This window comes from Aulostomus chinensis, chromosome 9 (genome assembly GCF_037954235.1).
Source record: "Aulostomus chinensis isolate RoL2024-O1b breed Wild chromosome 9, RoL_Achi_v1.0, whole genome shotgun sequence".
Classification (NCBI taxonomy): domain Eukaryota; kingdom Metazoa; phylum Chordata; class Actinopteri; order Syngnathiformes; family Aulostomidae; genus Aulostomus; species Aulostomus chinensis.
This window is the reverse complement of record NC_141328.1, coordinates 9,966,512-9,988,149: the sequence shown is the minus strand read 5'-3', so window position 1 is coordinate 9,988,149 and position 21,638 is coordinate 9,966,512. Positions and strand designations below refer to the sequence as shown.

At 41.9% G+C, this 21,638-nt stretch overlaps 2 protein-coding genes across 2 annotated transcripts in view; one reads left to right on the top strand and one right to left on the bottom strand.

Annotated features, from left to right (window-relative positions):
• The window catches only part of plxnd1 (plexin D1), a 76,663-nt gene extending 58,249 nt beyond the window's left edge, over window positions 1-18,414 (top strand). Inside the window, exons 22-36 of the mRNA XM_086213658.1 lie at window positions 1,615-1,727; window positions 2,644-2,748; window positions 3,849-3,979; window positions 5,529-5,727; window positions 5,818-5,964; window positions 6,068-6,224; window positions 6,603-6,706; window positions 8,475-8,538; window positions 9,661-9,695; window positions 10,272-10,376; window positions 10,527-10,690; window positions 10,766-10,913; window positions 14,647-14,787; window positions 14,870-14,944; window positions 15,748-18,414. Of these exons, the coding sequence (XP_086069784.1) occupies window positions 1,615-1,727; window positions 2,644-2,748; window positions 3,849-3,979; window positions 5,529-5,727; window positions 5,818-5,964; window positions 6,068-6,224; window positions 6,603-6,706; window positions 8,475-8,538; window positions 9,661-9,695; window positions 10,272-10,376; window positions 10,527-10,690; window positions 10,766-10,913; window positions 14,647-14,787; window positions 14,870-14,944; window positions 15,748-15,864 (1,805 nt within the window). The 3' untranslated portion in view covers window positions 15,865-18,414. The remainder of the gene's footprint in view (window positions 1-1,614; window positions 1,728-2,643; window positions 2,749-3,848; window positions 3,980-5,528; window positions 5,728-5,817; window positions 5,965-6,067; window positions 6,225-6,602; window positions 6,707-8,474; window positions 8,539-9,660; window positions 9,696-10,271; window positions 10,377-10,526; window positions 10,691-10,765; window positions 10,914-14,646; window positions 14,788-14,869; window positions 14,945-15,747) is intronic.
• A 161-nt stretch (window positions 18,415-18,575) lies between these two features.
• exorh (extra-ocular rhodopsin) lies at window positions 18,576-21,409 on the bottom strand. The gene is made up of 5 exons (XM_086213667.1): window positions 20,805-21,409; window positions 20,479-20,647; window positions 20,176-20,341; window positions 19,087-19,326; window positions 18,576-19,008 (listed from the first exon to the last, which is right to left on the bottom strand). The coding sequence occupies exons 1-5, from the start codon at window positions 21,163-21,165 to the stop codon at window positions 18,880-18,882; spliced, it is 1,065 nt and encodes a 354-aa protein (XP_086069793.1). The 5' UTR covers window positions 21,166-21,409; the 3' UTR covers window positions 18,576-18,879.
• Window positions 21,410-21,638: the final 229 nt, after the last annotated feature.

Below are 21,638 nucleotides of genomic sequence, written 5' to 3'. Positions count from 1 at the left end.
AGAAACACACACACACAAACACACACACACACACATGCACACACAGTTATTGTACAACCTCTGTTATCAAAGATTTTCAGACCTCAAATGATGTTTTTAGTCGATTGACATGAAAAAAGAGCTTGTGGGGAGACAGAAATATCGACCACATATATTTTTGTTTGTGCACATTGTGTGTGTGTTTGGGTTTTTTTCTGAAATGCGAGGGTGATACATCTGTTGACAGATTTGTGTCCAGTAAGCGTGACTCATAAAACCCAGTGTATGACAAATGATCAGTCACATATGGACACACCAAGTTGGCACATCGTCTCAGCTGTCTGTAGGAACAAGGAGTGTATGCGCATGCATGCATGCATGCATTCATGTGTTTGTGCGTGTGTGTGTGTGTGTGTGTGTGTGTGTGTGTGTGTGTGTGTGTGTGTGTGTGTCAAGGGCATTAAAGTAAAGCTGTGTGAAGGCCACTCTGTGTCTGAGCACCCAGATTTATAGTGCTGAGATGGGGAGATGGGTGGGGGAGAAATGGCGGGAGGAGGTGATAGGAGCAGGAGTCAGGGCTGCAAGTGTGAGGAGAAGCAGAAGTGTGGGAGGAAGAAGAGGAGAGGGGAGGTTATTTAGTTAGAGGACAAGGATAGATTTGTGGCTCAGTTCAGGGTGAGTGTCCACAAAGTGCAAGATACGATAGTGCTTAGATAAAAGATGTGATAAAGGCAGAAGAATAGGGAGTAAAGGAGGATGGGAAATTGACAAATTCCAGGTTACAGGAAGGGGAGGGTTTGTTATTTAAGTGAGGTAGAAGGGAGGTTTGGTATCTGGATCTTCTGTGTCTAATCAGGAGCAATGGTGTGAGCTGACTGGTGGTTTTGTGGACATTAGTGAGAAGGAGGATAAGGAGTATGAAGAGGAGTAATGAAATAGATTTTATGCTTTAAATCTCTCAGGTCCAGTATTCCCTTCTTTCTACACAAAGGCAGTCTGAAAAAAGACATTACAACCCAAATACATCTCTCATCATGCGACAGGAAGCGTGTTTCCTTAAAGGGATCTGCATCTCTCAGTAGAGGAGAACATTATCGTCTCCTATAACATGCCACCCATTAAAGAGCTACAGTATATATTAGCAATCCCATTCAACGAAGGTTCTGCACATGCAGATACTGTTTGGGCAGCATGTAAATTTCAGCCTCCACACATGTTTTGGATGAGGGCTTCAGACAGGACTTGGCTGCTCTGGTTGTCGTTTGGTAAATATTTGCCTGCATGCTGTGCTGCATTGCACAATCTGGCAAAGCAAGAGAGGCGAAGAGAGTAAAGAGATCAGAGGATCAGCTAGTAGGGTTTGGTGTATTTAGTATTCAACCAGAAAATGACACTCAATGTGTGAAATCAGAGGATTCTGTGTCTTGTGTAAAATCTCCTTCAAAGATACCAAGCAAGTTTAAACAGATCTCACGACAGCCTTCGAGAAGTTGAAGGTTATTGCATTAGCCTGCGAATGGATTTTGTTTTCGCTTGGGAACAAATGAAGCTTAAGGAGCCAGAAATAGAAAACAAATGTGGTTTTAAAGCCAGGATTCAAAACTTTTGTGGCTTTCTATTGCTTTGTCCTTTTAGGCTTTGCAGAGCTGCAGACTGATATGACAGACCTGACCAAGGAGCTGAATCGCAGCCAGGGTATCCCCTTTTTGGAGTACAAACAGTTCGTCACGCGGACATTCTTTCCCAAGGTGTGAAGCTCTATTATTCCCACTATCATATTTTGACTGGCAGACTGAAAATAATATTTTTCTCAAAGGTGTTGTAAGATTTTTTTTTTCTGTCCCATTTTACATGTCACACTCCTTGTAATATGCTGGATAAAAAAATCACCTTGGAACTTTTAAATATACAGTCAAGCAAAGTGTAGTACAGTTTGGCCCCCTAGAGAAGAGTTAATGCATTCTCTATAGGTAAGCATTTTTCTGTGATCCACCCTTAACTGGGGCTCTATCTGTGCTCAGGGTATTTTTCCACTTAAACAGGCAGACACAACTCAGCAGGCTTTGTCTTCCAACCACAGGCATGGACTTTCAAGGAGACTGAATAATGTCGGGCACCAAGACAAGGAAACTTTCCCCCTGATTTCTCAAAAGAAACTTAGCTCACACACCCACACAATTTTGCAAGTATACAGGCTCTTGTGCAACAGCAGCCACGCAGGTTTGTTGCAGTGGACACTAGTCGTGAAGGAAGTGAGTAGGGAGAGTGTGGAAAAGCTGCATTCTGTGAAACATAAATTCAGGTGCTCCAGAATCATCTCTCCATGATTTTCCGCTGAGACAGCAAACTCATTCATGATCCATCATGTCCTTTTTCAAAAGCAGTTCTGCCTGTCTTAGATTGCATTCACACAAACAGTTTTAGAAACAGTAAGAATACAAGCCAAATGTTGCTGTCCTGAAATGATGGACAAAGTTTAACGGCTGCCTCTTGGCCTTCTGTCTCAAAAGCAATTAAGGCTCATGATGTTTTATGTCACTGTGTCATGTCTCCTTTTCATGGTCAGTTAAAGCCTTTTTGGTTCCAGTCTGCATATTTACCAGCAAAGTCTGAAGGTTTTTCTATGTTTATCTTCCTATAACTACAGTTTTCTATGTGCTTTAGATGTGCTCCGATTATGAGAGGAGTCTCGTGCAGCCAACATATGAGAATGATGCTCTGGGCCCTCGAGCACTGCCGGAAACCCACCCGCTGCTTCAGGACTGGCAGGTGAGGGGTTAAGCCATTAGGATGTTAGTTTAGGTTGCACTTTCTTATGGCTGAGTGGCTTGATTTGGGTCTTTTTTCATTCCTGTGTTTCTCAACTGGGTCACTCAGAAACATATTAACTTTTCTCAGTGGAGTTGTTCATTTTGAATTTGTGCATTTTTGTCTGCTGGAGATTAAGTGTGCATGGACCATGTTGGGACGCTATATTCTCTTGTGTGTTCATGATAATACTTGTGTTTTTCATGTAAGGGTTACCAGCCAGTGAAAAAATAAATGCTCACCTTGCTCACCAAGTTGATGACAGGTATTTCAGACAACTCCCACTGTTTCTCGGACAACTGGCTTTTTCATGAACAACAATTGCTGCTTGGTGTGTGTGTGTGTGTGTGTGTGTGTGTGTGTGTGTGTGTGTGTGTGTGTGTGTGTGTGTGTGTGTGTGTGTGTGTGTAATGGATGGGGCTGTGAGAGACAGAAAAAGAGTGGGCAAGCATGCACGTCCATACACCTCTTCGCAAATGAAAGTGAAAGTATGTGCGTGCATGTGTACTCTGTGTGTGTGTGCGTGTGTGTGTGTGTGTGTGTGTGTGTGTATGTGTATGCGTGCTAGAAATAGAGAAAATAACGACTAGTTTTGGGTCGGCAGCCGGGGGAGCCTGTCTAACTGTGATGAAGTGCCTTGGATCCACATTGTCTTCCCAGGAAGTGTTTTCCAGGTCACAGCAAATAAATCTCACAGGCGGGCATTTATCTTAATGGACACCACTGTTCTCCTTCTGTCAGACTGCAAACCACACCATATGGCCGCAGTCCAGAGGGAAGACTTCATCACTCTGCTTCTTAGTCGCACCCATAGATAGTCCAAACTCATTAAGTCGATTCGGCACATTTCGAGACAATTGTACAAAGTGAGGGACCAGAGTAGAAGATGCAACCATGGCGGGAGGTGTCTAAAGGAAGAGCCATGACAGAAAAGGCTCACTAGAGGGATCATTCCAGACAAGAGGGGGTGAAATAGATTAGAGGGCAAGCAGCAGGTGTGTAACACAGATTAGATGATGTCACGTGGTGAAATAATTGTGTCATCCCCCTTCTGCCATCAGGCCACCAACACTACAAGACCTAATATAGAGGAGGGCATCACTCTGTTCTCCACTCTTCTCAATAACAAGCACTTCCTCATCACATTTGTCCACGCCTTGGAACAGCAGAAGGACTTTGCTGTACGAGACAGGTAACCACGTCAACTGATGCAGAGAGCGCTTTTGTCTAGAAATAAAGTCCTATGCAATCTAGTTCAATAGACGATACATATATTTTACTTAGGTGAAATTAGTAGGTGGACATTCTCAGACAGATGTTGACTTAGCTCTGTTTTGAAACTGTTCCCACTGAAGAATTTTCAGATAATTAGAAATAAAAAAAAAGGGAGACCCCTAAATAAAAGTGCCAGAGATGCAGCCTGCATTTTCCCTGGAAGTGGTTGAAGTATTCAAGTATATGCAGTAATAGGCCAATCCAGATACATGAAAATTTTAATTTATGGGAACCACGACTGCATTTTCTCCTTTGAAAATTATGGCTAGCAGTAGACCTTTTGTGTGCCTGTGGAGTGACAGATGGGTTGGAAAAGACAACAGACCAACCACAATTAGGAAAAAGAAACTGCTGCACATTGTCTTATCACTCATCTATCTGTTGTTTCTTATAAACATTTTGCAACTGCACATGAATTACACAGTGAGCAGTGTCCTCTGAGAAATGATTTTTAGAATAGTTCGATAATTTTTTTAAATTTAATTTAATTTCTGGAAATAATCTTGTGTATTCCACTTTTGTCCAGTGATCACCGGAGAAATTATATCTTATTTCAAAAAGCAATTCAGCCAAAAATCAGACTGAATTTGGTTCTATAGCAACAGTTTGTAGTAGATGATTCCGCCCATGTCTGGCTTTGATGTACCTCTGCCATTGAGAAATGGCAATTCAAAATATTGCCCAGTTGTTCGGGTGAAATATACATGATGCAATAGTAAATTAAATTTCCTGAGCTAAAAGCAGTCTGTATTTAGCCAGAGATATTCACAGTTATATGAGAGCTAACTGCAATGTTGAAATGAGGTTTAGTGCTCACGATTAGCAAAAGTGTTGCTGTATTGAAGTGGCTTTTTCCTCTAATGCAAATGAACTGTAATAATGGAATTCACTTTCAATGCAGCACTTAAACAAGCAAAGCAGCAATCTCAGCCTGCTTGTATATATATTACAGCTGTCGTCTTGGATTGCATATTTTTCACTATATTTTTTCACTCTGTGTCTACAGAGATTTTTTTTTTTTAAATGTCATGCAAACTCCCGTAGCTGCTGCATACACATAAAGTTTCCATTCTAGAAAATGGTTGCTTTTGCTTTGTAAACACTTGGTCATCTATTGGTGAAGCTGGTTTCATCGCAGGATCCTAAAACTCACCAGCCATTGTGGATAATCAGGGAGGAAATACAGATGGGAGACCACATCCCAGCTCAGCGTCAACATTTACTTACTGATGTAGCCTCTTTCTCCTGGATCAGGAGGTCTTTGTTAGGGAAATCCCCAGCACTTCTGGACTTACTCACCCAAACACTCCCTCAGGCCTTTATGTAGCTCTGCAGTCTCAGGTGCCATGACCAGGGCTTAAGTCTTGTTATTGCTTCTCCACTGACCTCACACTGACAGGGCATGTTTGCAGGAACATGTTTTTACTCATCTGTCTCCTCTGCTTATCTGTTTTCTCACTGTGTAGATGCAGCCTGGCATCCCTGCTCACTATCGCCCTCCATGGTAAACTGGAGTACTACACAAGCATCATGAAAGATCTGTTGGTGGACTTGATTGATGCTTCAGCCTCCAAGAACCCCAAACTGATGTTGCGCCGCACTGAGTCTGTCGTAGAGAAAATGCTGACAAACTGGATGTCTATCTGCATGTACAGCTACCTCAAGGTTAGGATGGAAATAAATTAGAGGGTTGATATTGACAAGTAACAACAAATTTGCTCATATTTCCCTCTACTGCCCTTCCACATTCTTAAGGAAACAGTGGGTGAGCCATTCTTCCTGCTGCTGTGTGCAATCAAGCAGCAGATCAACAAGGGCTCCATAGACGCCATCACGGGAAAGGCCCGTTACACCCTCAATGAGGAGTGGCTGCTCCGTGAGAATATTGAAGCTAAGCCACAGGTCAGATACCGCTGATATCATCAGAGGGTGATGTTAAACTACCAGGGGGTTTAAAAAAAAACAAACTAATACTGAATCTCAAAACTTTATTTATTTTCCACAGAATATCAACGTGTCCTTCCAGGGGTGCGGCATGGACTCATTATCTGTAAGGGTCATGAATACAGACACAATCTGCCAGGTGAAGGAAAAAATCATAGAAGCCTTTTATAAGAACCTGCCATTCTCCCAGTGGCCCAGAGCAGAGGATGTCGACCTGGGTAAGGGCATATTTTCTCTGATTATTTTCATTCTTCCCCCTTTGCATCCCACTGAGATTTAGTAATCTCCTTTGCAAAAGGTCAATTCCTCTCATGAAGCTCAACTAACCTGCGGCTGCAATATAATAAATGACAAAATGCATTGAGGAGAGTGTACAGTCATAATCACAAAGAGTTATTGCTTTCAAAGGCTGTGGAGCCTGCAGTGCTTATTTGATTAATGGCCTAGGAATATTTCCACAGGTTTTGACACAGAGTGTTCGAGCATGGCTGACCTCACTCTCACACATTTTCTCCCAAATTCAGAGTGAAATTCTCCAATGTCCCTCTCCTCGTTTCACCCTTGTCATTTCCTCTCCTCACTTTTCTCTCCTTTAGAGTGGTTTGACTCTGGTAGCAACAGTAAGCTTCTGCAGGACCTGGATAACTCCTCAGTGATGGAGGATGGCCGCAAGAAACTCAACACAGTCTTCCATTACCAGGTGTGTATTTACCTGTATTACCCTGATATATTTGCAGCAGCAACAGCAGGGGTGTTGAAGATGAGATGAGAACGCTCTGTAAATGGAATCACTGGTTACCGCCGCCGCTGCTGCTGCTGCTGCTGCTGCTGCTGCTGTACACTCTTATCTGTAGGTGCTTCTCTGTGTGTTTGTGATTGTGTTTGTGCTAGCTGCTGTATTTGGACTCCTACTGTAGCAATTGTTAATATTGATTCTGCATTTGGACTCACATACGCTGGTTGTTTAATTATTATTTGTCAATTATTGCAAGAAAGTAGGCACAGCTTTAATTGATCATCGATCATTTTCTTTGATGTTTAAAAACTGTCAACAAATATTTTATTGACATTAATAATTAGCTGCTTTTTAATTAGCTCCATGATAACATACATTATTATGAAGATGAGGATTTATGTATGTATGTATAGACTCCTTTTGAAAAGTTCAAAGATTCCTTTCACCAATAACGAATCTCAAAAACATCAATTTTTGAAATACCGCACTGCAGTTTTCTACTTCTACTTCTCTAAAGAGGACCTGTCATAGTGACCTTCACCTTTGACAAGCAAAATCTGTTCAGTTCATGTGCAAGTCCTGGAGGATGTTTGTGCCTAATTTGAAGTAAATCCCTCAAAGGAAATTCTGAGATATTGCATTAAAAAATAACTGGACATATGGTGTTGTGAGATCACATTGACCTTGACTTTTGACCTCCAACATCTTTTCAGTTCATCCTTGATTCAAATTTGAATCAATTCCCCCAAGGGGATATTACATTAATGAGAATGGGACAGTCAGCCAGAAAACATAGTGCCTTCGGCCCACAGCTGTCACCATCAAGGCAGCATAAAAATGCTGATCATTTCAAATGTTTAATTGCTGTATATGATAGATTATCATGTAGTTATTCACAGTAAAATCCATTCTCTGTGAGTTTATGCACCAACTTGAGTAAATCTGGTATGCAAGCTAGTTGTGACCAAATTATGTCTGATGTGATGACTGCAATGACTGAATAATGGCTGACAAATTATGTAGCGAGGTGGCCATTGCATACATAAATAAGACATTTAGATGAATAAAAGTACAATATAAAATGTTGCTTTATTTACTCATCTTAGTAATGCAGGAAACTATACAATCACCAATTACATATGCAATTAAAAACAATCAACATAATAATTTTATGCTAATCATCAAGAGTTTTGTGGTTGTTTTTTTATAGCAGTGCTAACATTACAAATGATTTTCTGTAAAAAAAAAAAAAAAAAACTTTAAAATGTCACATCCTGGCATTATGGTAAGAATGTCTATGTGTGTTTGCTTATGTCTATGTTCATTTGTGCATAAGTAAACAGACACTCAGTGCCCCTCAACCTTTGACCTGTTACCTGTACCTGTTAAGTGCCCTGTTTAGTTTTTGCTGAGCCATAGGGACCGAGCTGTGAAAGCAGTGAGCTGCAGCACTAACAGTCTGGGTTCACTAGCAAAGCTGTACAATCCATTTCACCATGGGTTGACTTTAATGAGCCCAGCTAGGCTCCCGCTGACAAGCCACCACTCTAGATGCACGCAACACCAACACACACGCACACACACAAACATATGTGGCTCTCAACGCCACACTCCCCCCTGAGGGCATGCTTAATGATGCTTCTCTGGTGCACCCGTACTCACCCCTGACCCTGTGCCCTCTGTCCTCTTCCCTCTTCCCCTCCCTCCTTCTCCGTCTCGTCTCTCCTCACAGATCCCTGAGGGGGCATCACTAGCCATGAGCATGAAAGACAAGAAAGAGAACACCCTGGGGAGAAGTACGTAACCTTCAAACACACCCTGTCACTTTGTCACACACTCTCAGCCACACTTGGATAAATACACTCACTCACTCAATCACCTGAAAAGGCAAGGGCTTTGTAAATCACAAGAACATGATACGCTCATGTAAACACACATGAAACCATGCGCCCTCCCATCCTCAAAAGACACATTGGACATCTAAACACACTTGCAGCTAATAAATCAAATACTTTGCTGATTCACGAAGACATGTCGCTACCACTCCGTGTTATAAATGTACCCCATTAGTAATTGTCATCCTCAACCTAGAATATAATGACTGTTCTGCCTGTTGACTGATGAGTTTACATGCAGCCTTAAATGGGTTTGTCCTGTGGTTGTCTGGGGTCTAGCATATACAATCAGTACCAGACCAGAGCTCAGTCCTGCTCATGCTCTGTCCATCAAAGCCTCTCCTCTTATTCATACTGGGCCAAAAATAGGCTTATGTGGTCCAAACCTGGCTACAACTTCAAAGCATCAAGGGGTGTTATGAGCCTGTAGTGCTCCCTGGCTAATATAAAACACTGTCCGGCCTGCCTGTGATCACTGTTGAGGGTCTGGACTGAGGCCCACTGGGCAGGCCGTCATGTGAAAACCATGCAGTCATATTATCTGCATAAAAAGCTGTTTTTCTTTTGTTTGAACTATAATCTGTGTATGATATGTGCATCTTCAAGCCTCAGTGTATTCATATATGTTCATGCATTAGTACTCAGATATAAACCACAAAGGTTTAACGCTCTTTCCTCACATTGGATGAGCATTACCATCTCATTACACAGACTCCAGAGCCAATCACAGACTCTCTGTCTCTCCTAATCTCGCTCTTTTTTCTCCCCTTTCACTCGTAATCTTTCTCTTTCATTCTCTCAGACAGCTCCCCTCCCCTTCCGGCCCACAGTCCACCTTAATCACTTTCTCCTCTCGCATCTACTCTATCTCCCTTGCACTCCTGTCAATGTCCCTCTTGGCTTTTTTTCCTCTCTCCTACCTGTCACTCTTAGCTCCCTCCTCCTGTCTTCTCTCATTCTCTCTTGCTGATTGTACATTGTTTCATGTTGTGCTGTTCTTTTTCTTTGTCTCTTCCTCTATAGTCAAAGATCTGGATACTGAGAAGTATGTACACTTGGTGAGTATTTTCTAAGAAGTAATGTTACTATAAGTGCTCTGGGAGTTAAGTACTGGAGCTTTTCCAGCATGGGCCAGCGTTAGTCAGCCTGGGGCTGGCCTGACGACGGAGAGAATGGGGGTGAATGGAGGTGAAGAGGAAAGCTGCTGAGAGGACATGACAGCACTAATGCAGCTTAAGCTCTTTTATAAGCGTCAGCCAAGATATGGGCCCTTTGACTTTAGAATAATGAGTTCCTTGGAATGCAATTTGCCGGGTGAATAGTCAGTTTTACAGACAATTTGTAGTCCTTTTTTGACACAAGTAGGTGAATTTGCATTTAGACCTGTGCAAGCAAGTCAGAATCATGATCCTGTACACAACAAGCAGCAAAAATCTTGAGAATGCCCTATCACTTCACCAAATTATTAAGGGTTTCAACATACCCTGATGTGGTTTCTGGATCATGTGTCTAATGCATGAAACAGAAAAATTCCCCTCTGACAGATGAGACAGCAGAGACAGTAGAGCATTCATGAGGGGGTTTAGACTTCAAAGTGTGGGCAAAGGGTTGAACTTTGACCTCTGTTGGTCCAGGTCTTACCTCACGATGAGCTAATGGAGACTAAGAAGTCACACAGGCAAAGCCACAGGAAGAAGGTCCTGCCTGAAATCTACCTGACACGCCTTCTATCCACCAAGGTAGCTCATACAAAGCACTACTGTAACACCACACGCACAGACTTCATATCTATGTCATCTATTTTATGTTTATATGACCCATATAATCCTCAGAATCTGTTGCCACATCCCATGAAACCACATCTCACGCCTTTTTTTTCTCCTCTTAAGGGAACTCTTCAGAAGTTCTTGGATGACCTCTTTCAGGCCATCCTCAGCATCCCTCCTGACCAGCCCCCTCTTGCTGTCAAATACTTCTTTGACTTTCTGGAGGAGCAGGCTGACAAGCGGGGCATCACTGACCCAGACACTCTGCACATCTGGAAAACCAACAGGTAAACAAGTCATCTATGATACAAGTCACCACGCTGTGCAGGTGTCTGGTTTTAAAAGTATTCCCCTATGTGCAGTTTACCTCTGCGATTCTGGGTGAACATCCTGAAGAATCCTCAGTTCGTGTTTGACATAGATAAGACAGATCACATGGATGCCTGTCTGTCTGTCATCGCCCAGGCCTTTATAGATGCCTGCTCCATTTCTGACTTACAGCTTGGCAAGGTGAGTCTGTCTGTCTGTCTGTCTGTCTGTCTGTCTGTAAGAGCTTGGCAAATGTTTGTTTAGTAATCAAAATCAAGATTAACATAGATTACCATAACTCAGATAGGGTTTAACAATAATCTTTTCTTTAATCCTACGCTAAAAGCAGAAATGAACTGTAATAAAGTGTCTTCCCATCATAATTTCACCATGGTTTTCAATTAAAATGTTAACTGTGACACAAGAATGGCAATGCTGACTTGTATTGATTTATATCACAAAATCAATAAAAAAATTAGCACCATCAGATTTTTCTTTTTTACAAATCTTTCAATGCTAAATCAGTCATGATTTCAGCTGGATATGGGCATTCAAATGTAAATGTAAAAATGTTAAAACTGACTTTTAGATTGTCTTTCTGACTCTTGCTCACGAGAATGTAATATTTTCCTCTTAACATTCATGATTTTTACAGAACAATACTATACATTTTCACATGTAAAAAAGTATAAAACTGTTTATAAAAAGTTTGAAATAATTACAGTTTTACTTCTAAGTTATCTATCTATCTATCTATCTATCTATCTATCTATCTATCTATCTATCTATCTATCTATCTATCTATCTATCTATCTATCTATCTATCTATCTCTATATATATATGTGTTATTCCCATGAGCCTTTGGACTGTCAGCTCCATCCACTTTTCCTCATGTTATTTCAGCCCATTCGGCTGATCCAAGGTCATAAGCACCAGGGATCTCTTTTTGTGCTGCGTGTGTTCAATCATGCATATGTCTGTTGATGTGTGTGTCTCTGTGTGTGCTTGCATGTCAATGTCCTCACTGCTCACAAATCCATCTCATCCCTCAGACACCATGACCCTGAGTACGCTCTGCTTCCTGTCTCTCTCTGACTGGCTTCCTCCCTGGAGGGACTCATCAAATAATGCTCCTCTTTCACTGAAAAACACTCTGATTTATATAGTTCAGTTCATTCCCAAAGAGCCAGTGCTCTCGTGTGCAGGCAGCTATATAGGTGCTCAGACCTAGATAAAACTTTCAGCATCTCCTCATTAACATGTTGCGTCAGTTCAAAGATATGGTCGCATTTACTCCTGTGCATCAAGGAGAATGGCATGACACACCTTTACATTTTCCTCGTCTTTACAGTGGCGTGTATGTGTGTGAGTGTGTGTGTTGGCCTTGGGACAGGGTAACGAAGGGTCTGGATTAGTAGGAGCACAGCAGGGATGAGAGAAAAAAGTATCAAACTAAGCAAGGCTCGCTGTGTCTACGGAAACCCTCTTATCTGGCAAGATGCAGACATGGAGGGCCAAGGGGTCACAGGGGGTTACCAGGCAGATGGGCAAACAGCAGGAAGTGACCTTGTGAACAGGAAGAGAGAGGGTTCCATATCAGAAGCTGCAACGCAGCCGTTAAGTCCCCCTGCACATTTAGCACACATACGCACACATGCAAACAAACACACAGTATGTGACACAAATAACTCATGACACATAGAAATATTAAGTTGTGCTGTAAGCACATTCGCCAGTGCTGTGGCACACCCCCACTTTTTTCCCTGTCCTACTTTTTACTCTGTCCCTTTCCCTCTTGCACAAACACACACTCACTCACAACAGTACTCACCACTAAAACCTGAATATGCCCACAACCTCTTAGCCCCTCTACATTTATTTCTGCTTGAGTAAGCACCAGTGCGAGAGCTTGAAGGGATGTGGAGAGTTGCAGAGGAATGAAGGAGTATTGTTCTGACTGGAATGTTCTTTCTTTGGCTCGGACTTTCTGAGTCGTCACTTGTGTGGATGGGAAACTGTTCCCTCCCTCCATTGTCTCATAAAACACTATTCTCTTCATTAAACACTGAGGTCCAGTTCTAAATTATTCAAGTTGCTTGGAATTTCAGTTGAAGTTCTGCCATTTATGGAGTCTCACTGGAGGTCAAGGAGACATGGAAGGCGTTTTATGGTGAAAAATATTTTATACTCTCTGCAATCAGTTCAGCCCAGTGGTTTGAACCATTGAGTCTCAACAGAACGGTTGGAACCCAGGCTATCCCGTGTTTTCCCCACGGGTTTTTCCTCCCCTCAAAGATGTGTATGTCAGCAAGTTAAAGGGATTTTTTTTTGTATATTTCAACCTTTTAACCACTATTTTCCCATGTGTTTTGGTTAAAAAAAATTCAAAGGGACCATGATTATTTGAGTAAGAATGTCTGCAACCACTGGAGTTACTGTGCACTTGATTCTATAAACAGATGAGTATCAAACATCTAAATATCTCTGAAATCTCACTTACTCACTTTCCCATGATCCTGCTGCTCATGGTTGCCTCTTCCAGTTTATTTTGGGCTCATGAAACAACATCTCAGTCACAGACATGTTGGTCAGAGGGATGAAATCTACTGACAGGATGACACAGTATTGTGTAGTTCTGATCACTGCTGCATGTCACCAATATAATAACTGGTCACACACTTTACAACACGGCAGTTTTTCCTCTGTTGGCATCAGATCCCAACAACACCACCAGATGTGACTCATTCAACCTCCTCTTGTTTTCTCTGGCTCAAATAAATATGGACAGACATCACTTTCAAATGCTTCTTCCACATCCAGATCAGGCTATTGTTCATCCATGAATTTGGAAATAAATTATATTGATGATGAAATTATTTTTTGCAATGTGTGTGACCTTTCCCGGAAACATGAGAAAACACAACCCCTTAAAACCTCAGTACAGGATGTGAAAGTCCATCCATCCATCCATCCATTTTCTACCGCTTATCCTGTTAAGGGTTGTGGGGGGGCTGGATCCTTTCCCAGCAGGCTTTGGGTGAGAAGCGGGGTTCACCCTGGACAGGTCGCCAGTCCATCACAGGGCCAACACATATAGACAGACAACCATTCACACTCACAGCCACTCCTATGGTCAATTAAGAGTATCTAATTAACCCTACTCCCCTCCTGCTTGTCTTTGGACTGTGGGAGGAAGCCGGAGTACCAGGAGAGAGCCCAGGCAGACACAGGGAGAACATGCAGACTCCACACAGACAGATCCCATGCTTGAGCCAGGGCTCGAGCCCGGACCCTTCTTGCTGTGAGGCGACAGTGCTGACCACTGCACCACTGTGCCACCCAGCCTGTCATTAGGTAAAAATAAATAAGACTTTTAGCAGAAGGACTTCAACCTAATATCATTCCATTGTGTGGTTTTCTTACTCAACAACTGAACAGTTCAAATAATTTTTGTCCCCATAAATATTTTAACTCAAGCACATGGGAAAATAAGATTGAAAATACCAGAATTCCTCTTAAAAGTTTCTGCGATTGCCTCTGACCAAGACGCTTGAAGAAAAAAAAATGTCAGTCCCGAGATGCCCCCTCCTCCATAGAGATTCAGTGCAAAGGATACATTTTGTTTGAACCTTTACAAAAACAATAGAGACTCTCCTCTTCCGCAAGTATTTTCACACCCTTTGTCTCACAATAGGTGATACATGTAAATCTCAATCCTCACCAACACACTATTGCCAAGTATCAGCAATCGAGCTGCACGGCCTGTTCTTGTATCACAATATAAATATAATATGAAATGTTTGTCTTCCTTATACTCAAATGTTAAATATCTCAGCTCAGGGAATGTTTGTATCAACCTCGCTCAGGCTACATGTGCATTGCATAACTTGTAATAAAATGTGATTAATGCTTTTTTTTTTTTTTTTTTTGCAGGACTCCCCCACCAACAAGTTGCTGTATGCCAAGGAGATTCCAGAGTATAAGAAGAGAGTGCAGTGTTACTACCAGCAGATCCAGGAAATGGCCCCTCTCAGTGAACAGGAGATGAACGCTCACCTGGCTGAGGAGTCACGAGTGAGTGACCGTGCTTTTCTGGCTGGAAAAAAGTTCAGACTGGAATTTAATCTAATACAACAGTCTTTTGTCTATCTTGTAGAAATACAGAAATGAATTCAACACCAACCTGGCCTTGACAGAAATCTACAAATATGCCAAGAGATACAGAAACCAGGTATGAACGCCTTTGTACTTAGACACGTTTAAACTGGCTCGCTTCAGCATCGGTGGGCTTTACGTGCTTTATTCAGCTTCACAGATGATTATCACGTACCAGCATGGAGCATCGTTTGCATGATGAGAGATGTGACATGGTGTAAATAACAACGGCTGATCAATTATCCTCAAATATCTGCACGACGAACTACTATGCTTTCATCAAGTGCTTTATCTCCCCAACCCTGTATCACTTTAATCACTACCTGCATCAGTGTAATGCTGCTTCATATCTCCTGTTCACTGGGATCCTTCCAGCCCCTGCTGTCCTCCCCCATGTTTCTTTGCTGCTGTGGCTGTTCTCTGGAGAGGCTTAGTCATTGGTGACTGTGCCTCAATGGAGCACCCTCACGATAATACCATTTAGCTGCTTTCCTCTGTCATGTTACTGTACTGACGTGGACCAGGGGCTTAGGCTCTGATTCACATAGCTCTGTGAATGGCCCCTGATTGCCTATTCTCTTGCCCCAGCTCAGTTCGCTCCGCCTGGTAGCACACTAAGAGCCTGTAAATCCCACTGACACTGCAACAACTATTGGGCATGAAAAACAGAGCAGATGTGGGTTTTGTAAATATGTGAAGAGCACGGGCTTTTGTGGTGTTGAGGCATGCGTGAAGGCAGAAGAGGCACTTGTCTGCACCGCCTCTCTGCTGCAGCATTCTATGTCCAGGCAGGTGGCTAGTCTCCTCCTTCTCCTAGATGCATGAATGCTTGACACCCTCTGAAAGTCATCTTTGTTGTGCTTTCTCTTCCTTGGTCAGGTGGTGAACGCTCTGGAGTCAAATCCCACTGCACGTCGCACTCAGCTGCACCACAAGTTCGAGCAGGTCATTGCTCTTGTGGAGGACAACATCTACGAATGCTGCAGTGAAGCTTGAAGCTGCCATTTCCTTCTTCTACTCGTCATCTCTTTCTCCCGCTGCCTTTCTCCTTCCTGTTTGGGAATTTCGGCCAAGGAATTAGCCTTCTAGGTGTCATTATTATTCCCCAAAGCAACAGAGTGTGAAGTATGGCAGCGCAAAGGACTCAAACCTGCCTCTCATCCATCATGCATTTGTGTGGTGTGCCCCCTCTCATTTGGGAAGTTATTTTCCTAAATCTTTCCCTATATGACACGGGCAGAATTCCAATCTGGCTCAGCAATGCTTAAAAGGGAAAGAGTAGAGGCATGGAGATGAATCTGGATGTCTTCACAGTTACTGAGACCTAAAGCCCTGGCGGCAGTCTTATCGCACTGAACCCTTTCCTCAAGGGAACGAGCCAATGATGCACTGTACTGTATTATAATGTCCATAGCAATATTTATAGATGTGTTATAATGCTTTCAAGTGACCTGTTCATCAGGATGAGTTGGATGACAAACTCCTCCCATCTCCTAAAGCCTGCATCGTTCTCAGGTGAGACTGGTGAAGATGAGTGACTCACCACCATCAGTGCTTTGAACATTACGTCCCAATGTGCTTTGCTGGTTGATGATCAGTTGAGAAGTGGAGAGCGAGTGAGAGAGAGAGACAATACAGTTAAAAGTGACTGAAATTTATGAAATCAAGTAGCTCAGTGGGAAGAGCTAAAGCCCTACAGAGGAGATCCGTGTGCTTGTAATGAACGATTCTGAATAATCTAGAGGGAAATTTACATTAATGGAAACAAATGTGATCTCAGTATAATCTAAAGAGAAGTGTCTGACATGACTGTACTTGTGATGCCAAATGACTTGTCAGAGTTTGTGAAATAAATTACAGTATTTAGGATTTTAATGTGGTTAATGGTGACGGCATTTATTGTCCTAAATCTCACATTGCCTCATTTTTAAATGCATTACAGCACAGTGGATTTTAACAACATTTGAAAACCATCAACAATTGGCCTACCACCCTTAAATCCACATCTGGAACTTTTCAGGATGCCTTGTAAATGTTTTCATGAAAAAGTGAGAAAGGGAAAAACCAGGTTGACATTGAGCTCTGTTTTTGGGTCGGGACAAAGTAAATTCCTCAAGATCCTCGTCTTAACACAATAATAATATCCCCATATCATTTAAATACACACGCTTATATTCTGATGTCCATTCAAAGACGTTAACATTCACCAAACATGCATCCAGTCTCTCGCAAAAGGGGCTCTTCTCAGGTCTGTTTACATTCACCTCTTCAGTTTCATCACTGCTCACACAAGACAGACAGACCATAAGAAAGCCTGAAAACTGAGACGTCTACAGTAATTCGTGACTAATTTAGCCCAGTATTCAACTGTCCAAAGCCCATTTAAGTTTTATACAGTATAGCTACAAGAAAGCTTCATGTGGATGAAATCATGTTGTGTAGCTGGGTAAATCTTGTGTGTGTCTATGGATGTGTTCAGCCGGATCATCACCTGGAGTCGGTTCCAAAAAGCAGATTTAGTGAAAAACCTGAGTTGGGGGAAAACTCTGGGGTTTTCACTTCCAAAAACAGAGATAACTTTAACTTTGGATCAGTAATTCACTCCATGAAGCAAATCTGCGTGCTGGAAGCTTCTCCTAAACAAATGTGGAGTTGCTCTTTTTCCCCTCCCCTGCAGAGCTTGAAGGAGCCATCAGACACAAAAAAAATACAATTCCCCATTGTTACAGTCCTTTTAAAAGAGCTTTAATTTGCTGCTGAGGAAGATCAATGTAAAGGTGAGAAATTTGTAAGACACCAAAGGAGCATCTTCATGGATGTTATCACTTTTATTTTCAGTCTTTTCTTTGAGCAGCGATCTCTGCCCTCAGACTTGAATATGACGCAGCAGCAGTTCTTCATCTTCTTTGCATCAGCATTCTCTTTTGCAAGTCCTAATTTTTTTTAGAATGTGACTCATTGATAAGACAGCAGAAAAAAGTTCTCCTGCATTCAAACATTTATTTCTAATAATTTTGTTTTACAAGTTTACAAAACTGTAGACACTGATCAATGAATAATCATTTGATAGTTCTCATTATAGGGTTAAGTGATTCCTGTCACAGATAATATAGCAACTGGAGATGACAGTGTTTGAGCAGAGTTGTGGTGGTGAAAAACTTTTTCTAACAGTGTTCATAAGGAGGCTGCATGTTTTCATGTGTTTCAACAACATCTGAGCTCTTTATTTGCTGAAATAATCATGACTGCTGAACCAATTAAACTGAAATCTTATCATTTAATCTTGATGCTTTTACAATGGTAAATCCCCAAACACGCCATCGTCACATGGGACAGTGAGATTAGAAACATCTGTCTTCACGTTAGATTTGCATCTGTTCATGTTCAACTTCAGTTGCTGCTTTTCACCTCCAAACGTTGCTGAATTCAAGTCTACTACATGATGAATAAAACTTGACTGACTCTTCTCACCTCTAACTCAGCCCTCATTACTGATGCTGTTTTTCTAAAGCTCACTTGCAAAAAACTTTTAAAAGTTGATAAACACTGAAGACACAATATAAATAAAATGAAGAAAAAGAATCAATATAAATATTTAAATAATTTGGTAAAGGTTTTAATTAAATTCTCTTACCTGTTTTTTTTTTTGCAAATTGAATCTTCTTTTGTTGCTTAATTGGATTAAACTTATTTATTATTACTTTTTTCTCCCAATCTCAGTCTTCAGGGTTATGTTACGTGATTTCTGATTTGGGGTCTAACTCTTTGAAGGCAGCTGGACACTTTTCAAAATGAAAGGGGTTGAGCACACACACGCACACACACACACGCTGGCATGTGTATGTCCGTCAGGTGTGGTGGTGCCACTGCAGTGACACATGGAGAGGTAAGTCAAGAGGACTGGGCAGTAGAGCATAGTGCTACTTGGCGATGGTGAATCCCAAGGTGTGTAAGGGACAGATGGGACACTGATGAGGAAGCACAGGTCGGTGGAAGGGAGGAGGGTGCATGTCAGGCTGGGGCCACCTGACTGGATGAGACAGATGAAGTCTGAGTTTTGGAGATGGCAGCAGCAGCAGCCTCATCTTCTCCAAACGGGTTCTTTCCACAGCACACAGTGGTGATCATGCAGTTTCTGAACTGAAAGCACCAAAAGATAAGATAAAATGACACACATAAACATGCACACAGAAAAAAAAAACTATTCACACCACATACCTGCTTGTTTAACAGAATGTAGATGACTGGGTTGTACAGTGCAGCACTCTTGGCAAAGAAGGCTGGTACAGTCATGAATACTGGTCCAAACTCAGTTCCCTGATTGTCAAAGATGTACCAGGCCACGGTAGCGTAGGGAACCCAGCACACCAGGAAGGAGATCACCATGACGATGACCATACGTGTCACTTCCCTCTCTGCTCTCTGAGTGGTTTCAGACTCCTGCTGTTGAGCAGCAGCCTGAGCAACACAGATATTAACTTCTTAAACCACAAATCCAAATGTAAACAAAAGCTTGTCAGGAAAATAACAAGATTAGACTAATGTGATTGACAGCTTAATCAGCTGACTGACATGACAAATCTGCACTAAGCTAATTGTTTCGTCATGGGGTTTAAAGTTTATTTACACTTGTAATGCTTTCAAGTTCAATTGTTAATTTGTCCATTATCACCAATCAGAAATTAGGTTCCCTTCATTTAATAAACGATGTATGCAAATATGTCTGTTATTCATGCATAATGCATATGCATTTTGCCTTTGAGGCAAGATGCTACAGGTGAATCAGGTAAAAATGTTCTTGTATTTTATATCTTGTTTGAAAATTTGGATAAAATATACAATAATATTATCTAATAAATATGCACTAATAACTTGCACAAATGCCAAGAACAGAAATCTGAACCAAAATGAAACCATTAAAATGTGTATTTTGGACATTTACGTCATGCGATGTTGCTTTAAAATATAAGAACAGACACTCTTATAGTATGTTAGTCCTATTTTTGTACTATTAATGATTATTAATGCATTATGAATGTTCTATTATTAATTAGGGCATCAGGGTGACTCGGTGAGACAGCAGACTGCCCTTCAGCTGGAATACCAGGGTCTAAGCTGCCACTTTGGCAAGGATCTGCCCTCCTGAAGTGTCCTTGAGCCATTATATCCTTTTCATCTCCAGAGACTCAGCTCTGTGATGCTCCTAACCTCCCTGTGGAGAATGCTAGATAATAAACATCCTCTACAGCGATAAACAAGGTATCACAACCCTATTATTAAAATTGTATCTGGCAGTGGTGATCCTACCGCTCGAACAGTGCAGAGCAGGCGACTGTAGCAGAAGAAAATGATGAACAGAGGGATGCAGAAATGGAGGACAAACATATAGATGACAAATGAGGTGTTGTTGATCTCAGGTTTGGGTGTGTAGTAGTCAATCCCGCAAGAACACTGCATTCCCTCTGGAATGTACCTGTATCGACACATGTAATAAGAATGATAGAATTTCCAACAACATGACTGTCTTTAGTGCTGCAAACACATAAAGAAGGTGCTTGAGTATTTCAGCAGTAGTGTGGTTTAAAATTTGGGTACTCTATCATAAAGTACCGGGACCATCCAAGCAGGGGGGGTGTAGCACAGGTCAGGGCCATGATCCATGTGAATGCCAGCCCAGAAATGGCATGTTTCTCCCCAAAGCGGAAGTTGGTCATCGGCTTACAGACCACAATGTAGCGCTCAATAGCCAAAACCACCAGAGACCACAGAGCAATCTCTCCTGAGGCATAAAACAGATGCACATTTACACAAATGTGACTGGATGCTGAGTTCATACACTTACTAAAAATGAATTTATTTTCTCAATAATGACAATGAAACAAAACAATTTTTTTTTTTATCTGAATCACTATCCTTACAGAAAATATTAGTCTTACCTCCTAATGTGGCAAAGAATCCTTCAATGTTGCAGCCAGTGACCCCTAAGATGAAGTATCCATGCAGGGCTGTGTAGAGTGTTACTGTGAAGCCCCCGACGACCATGAAGAGGTCAGCCACCGCCAGGTTAAGCAAGACGTAGTTCAGAGGTGTCCTCAGTTTTTTATGTTTGACGGTGACATAGAGGGTGAGAAAGTTGATAGGGAAAGCCGTGATGATGAGGAACAGCATGTATGCAGCCAGAAGAGAGTACTTCCAAGGCTCCGCCAGATAGTACTGAGGGTGCTCAAAGGGGCTGCGTACCACCCCAGTCTTATTAGACATGGGGACATAAAAGTTGGGTCCTTCTGTGCCATTCATGGCTGCTGTTGGAGATGCTGCTTCCTCTGGGACCTTGTCAGAGTGTAAAATATCAGTGCTTGTTCTCAGAATTAAAAAAAAAAAAATGTGAGGGAGTTGTTTCACACAGCTGAGGTGGAAATGGAAGTTAAGATGTGCTCTGCAACCCCCTGAGGTGGCGCAGCACCTTTTAACAGTCCAGTCGGATTAGGGATGTGCATAGAGCAAAGTGTTAGCAGAGATGGAATTAAGACACTCAATCTCAGTCTCACTTGCTCACACATAAAGCACAATGAGACAGAACTCCAGAAATAGCTACTACGCATTTTCAAGGTCAAAGGTTATAGACAAACCCTGTCATTACTGTCATGCGCAACAATGCATCATCAGCAGTAGATGAAAGACGAGTAGGAGGGAAAGCAAAGAGCCTCACTGTGACTCAAACTGTTCAGTGGACAAAATACAAATTAAATTTCTTGAGCAATTCCGTTTAT

Bases quoted from the DNA above. Each gene is read 5' to 3' on its own strand.
- exorh (XM_086213667.1), bottom strand. From the start codon at position 21,165: ATGAATGGCACAGAAGGACCCAACTTTTATGTCCCCATGTCTAATAAG. The intron at 20,342-20,478 runs GTACTTTATGAT...GTGTCGATACAG, and splicing joins CCCCTGCTTGGATGGTCCCG to GTACATTCCAGAGGGAATGC. The intron at 19,327-20,175 runs GTAGGATCACCA...TGTGTTGCTCAG, and splicing joins TGCTCTGCACTGTTCGAGCG to GCTGCTGCTCAACAGCAGGA.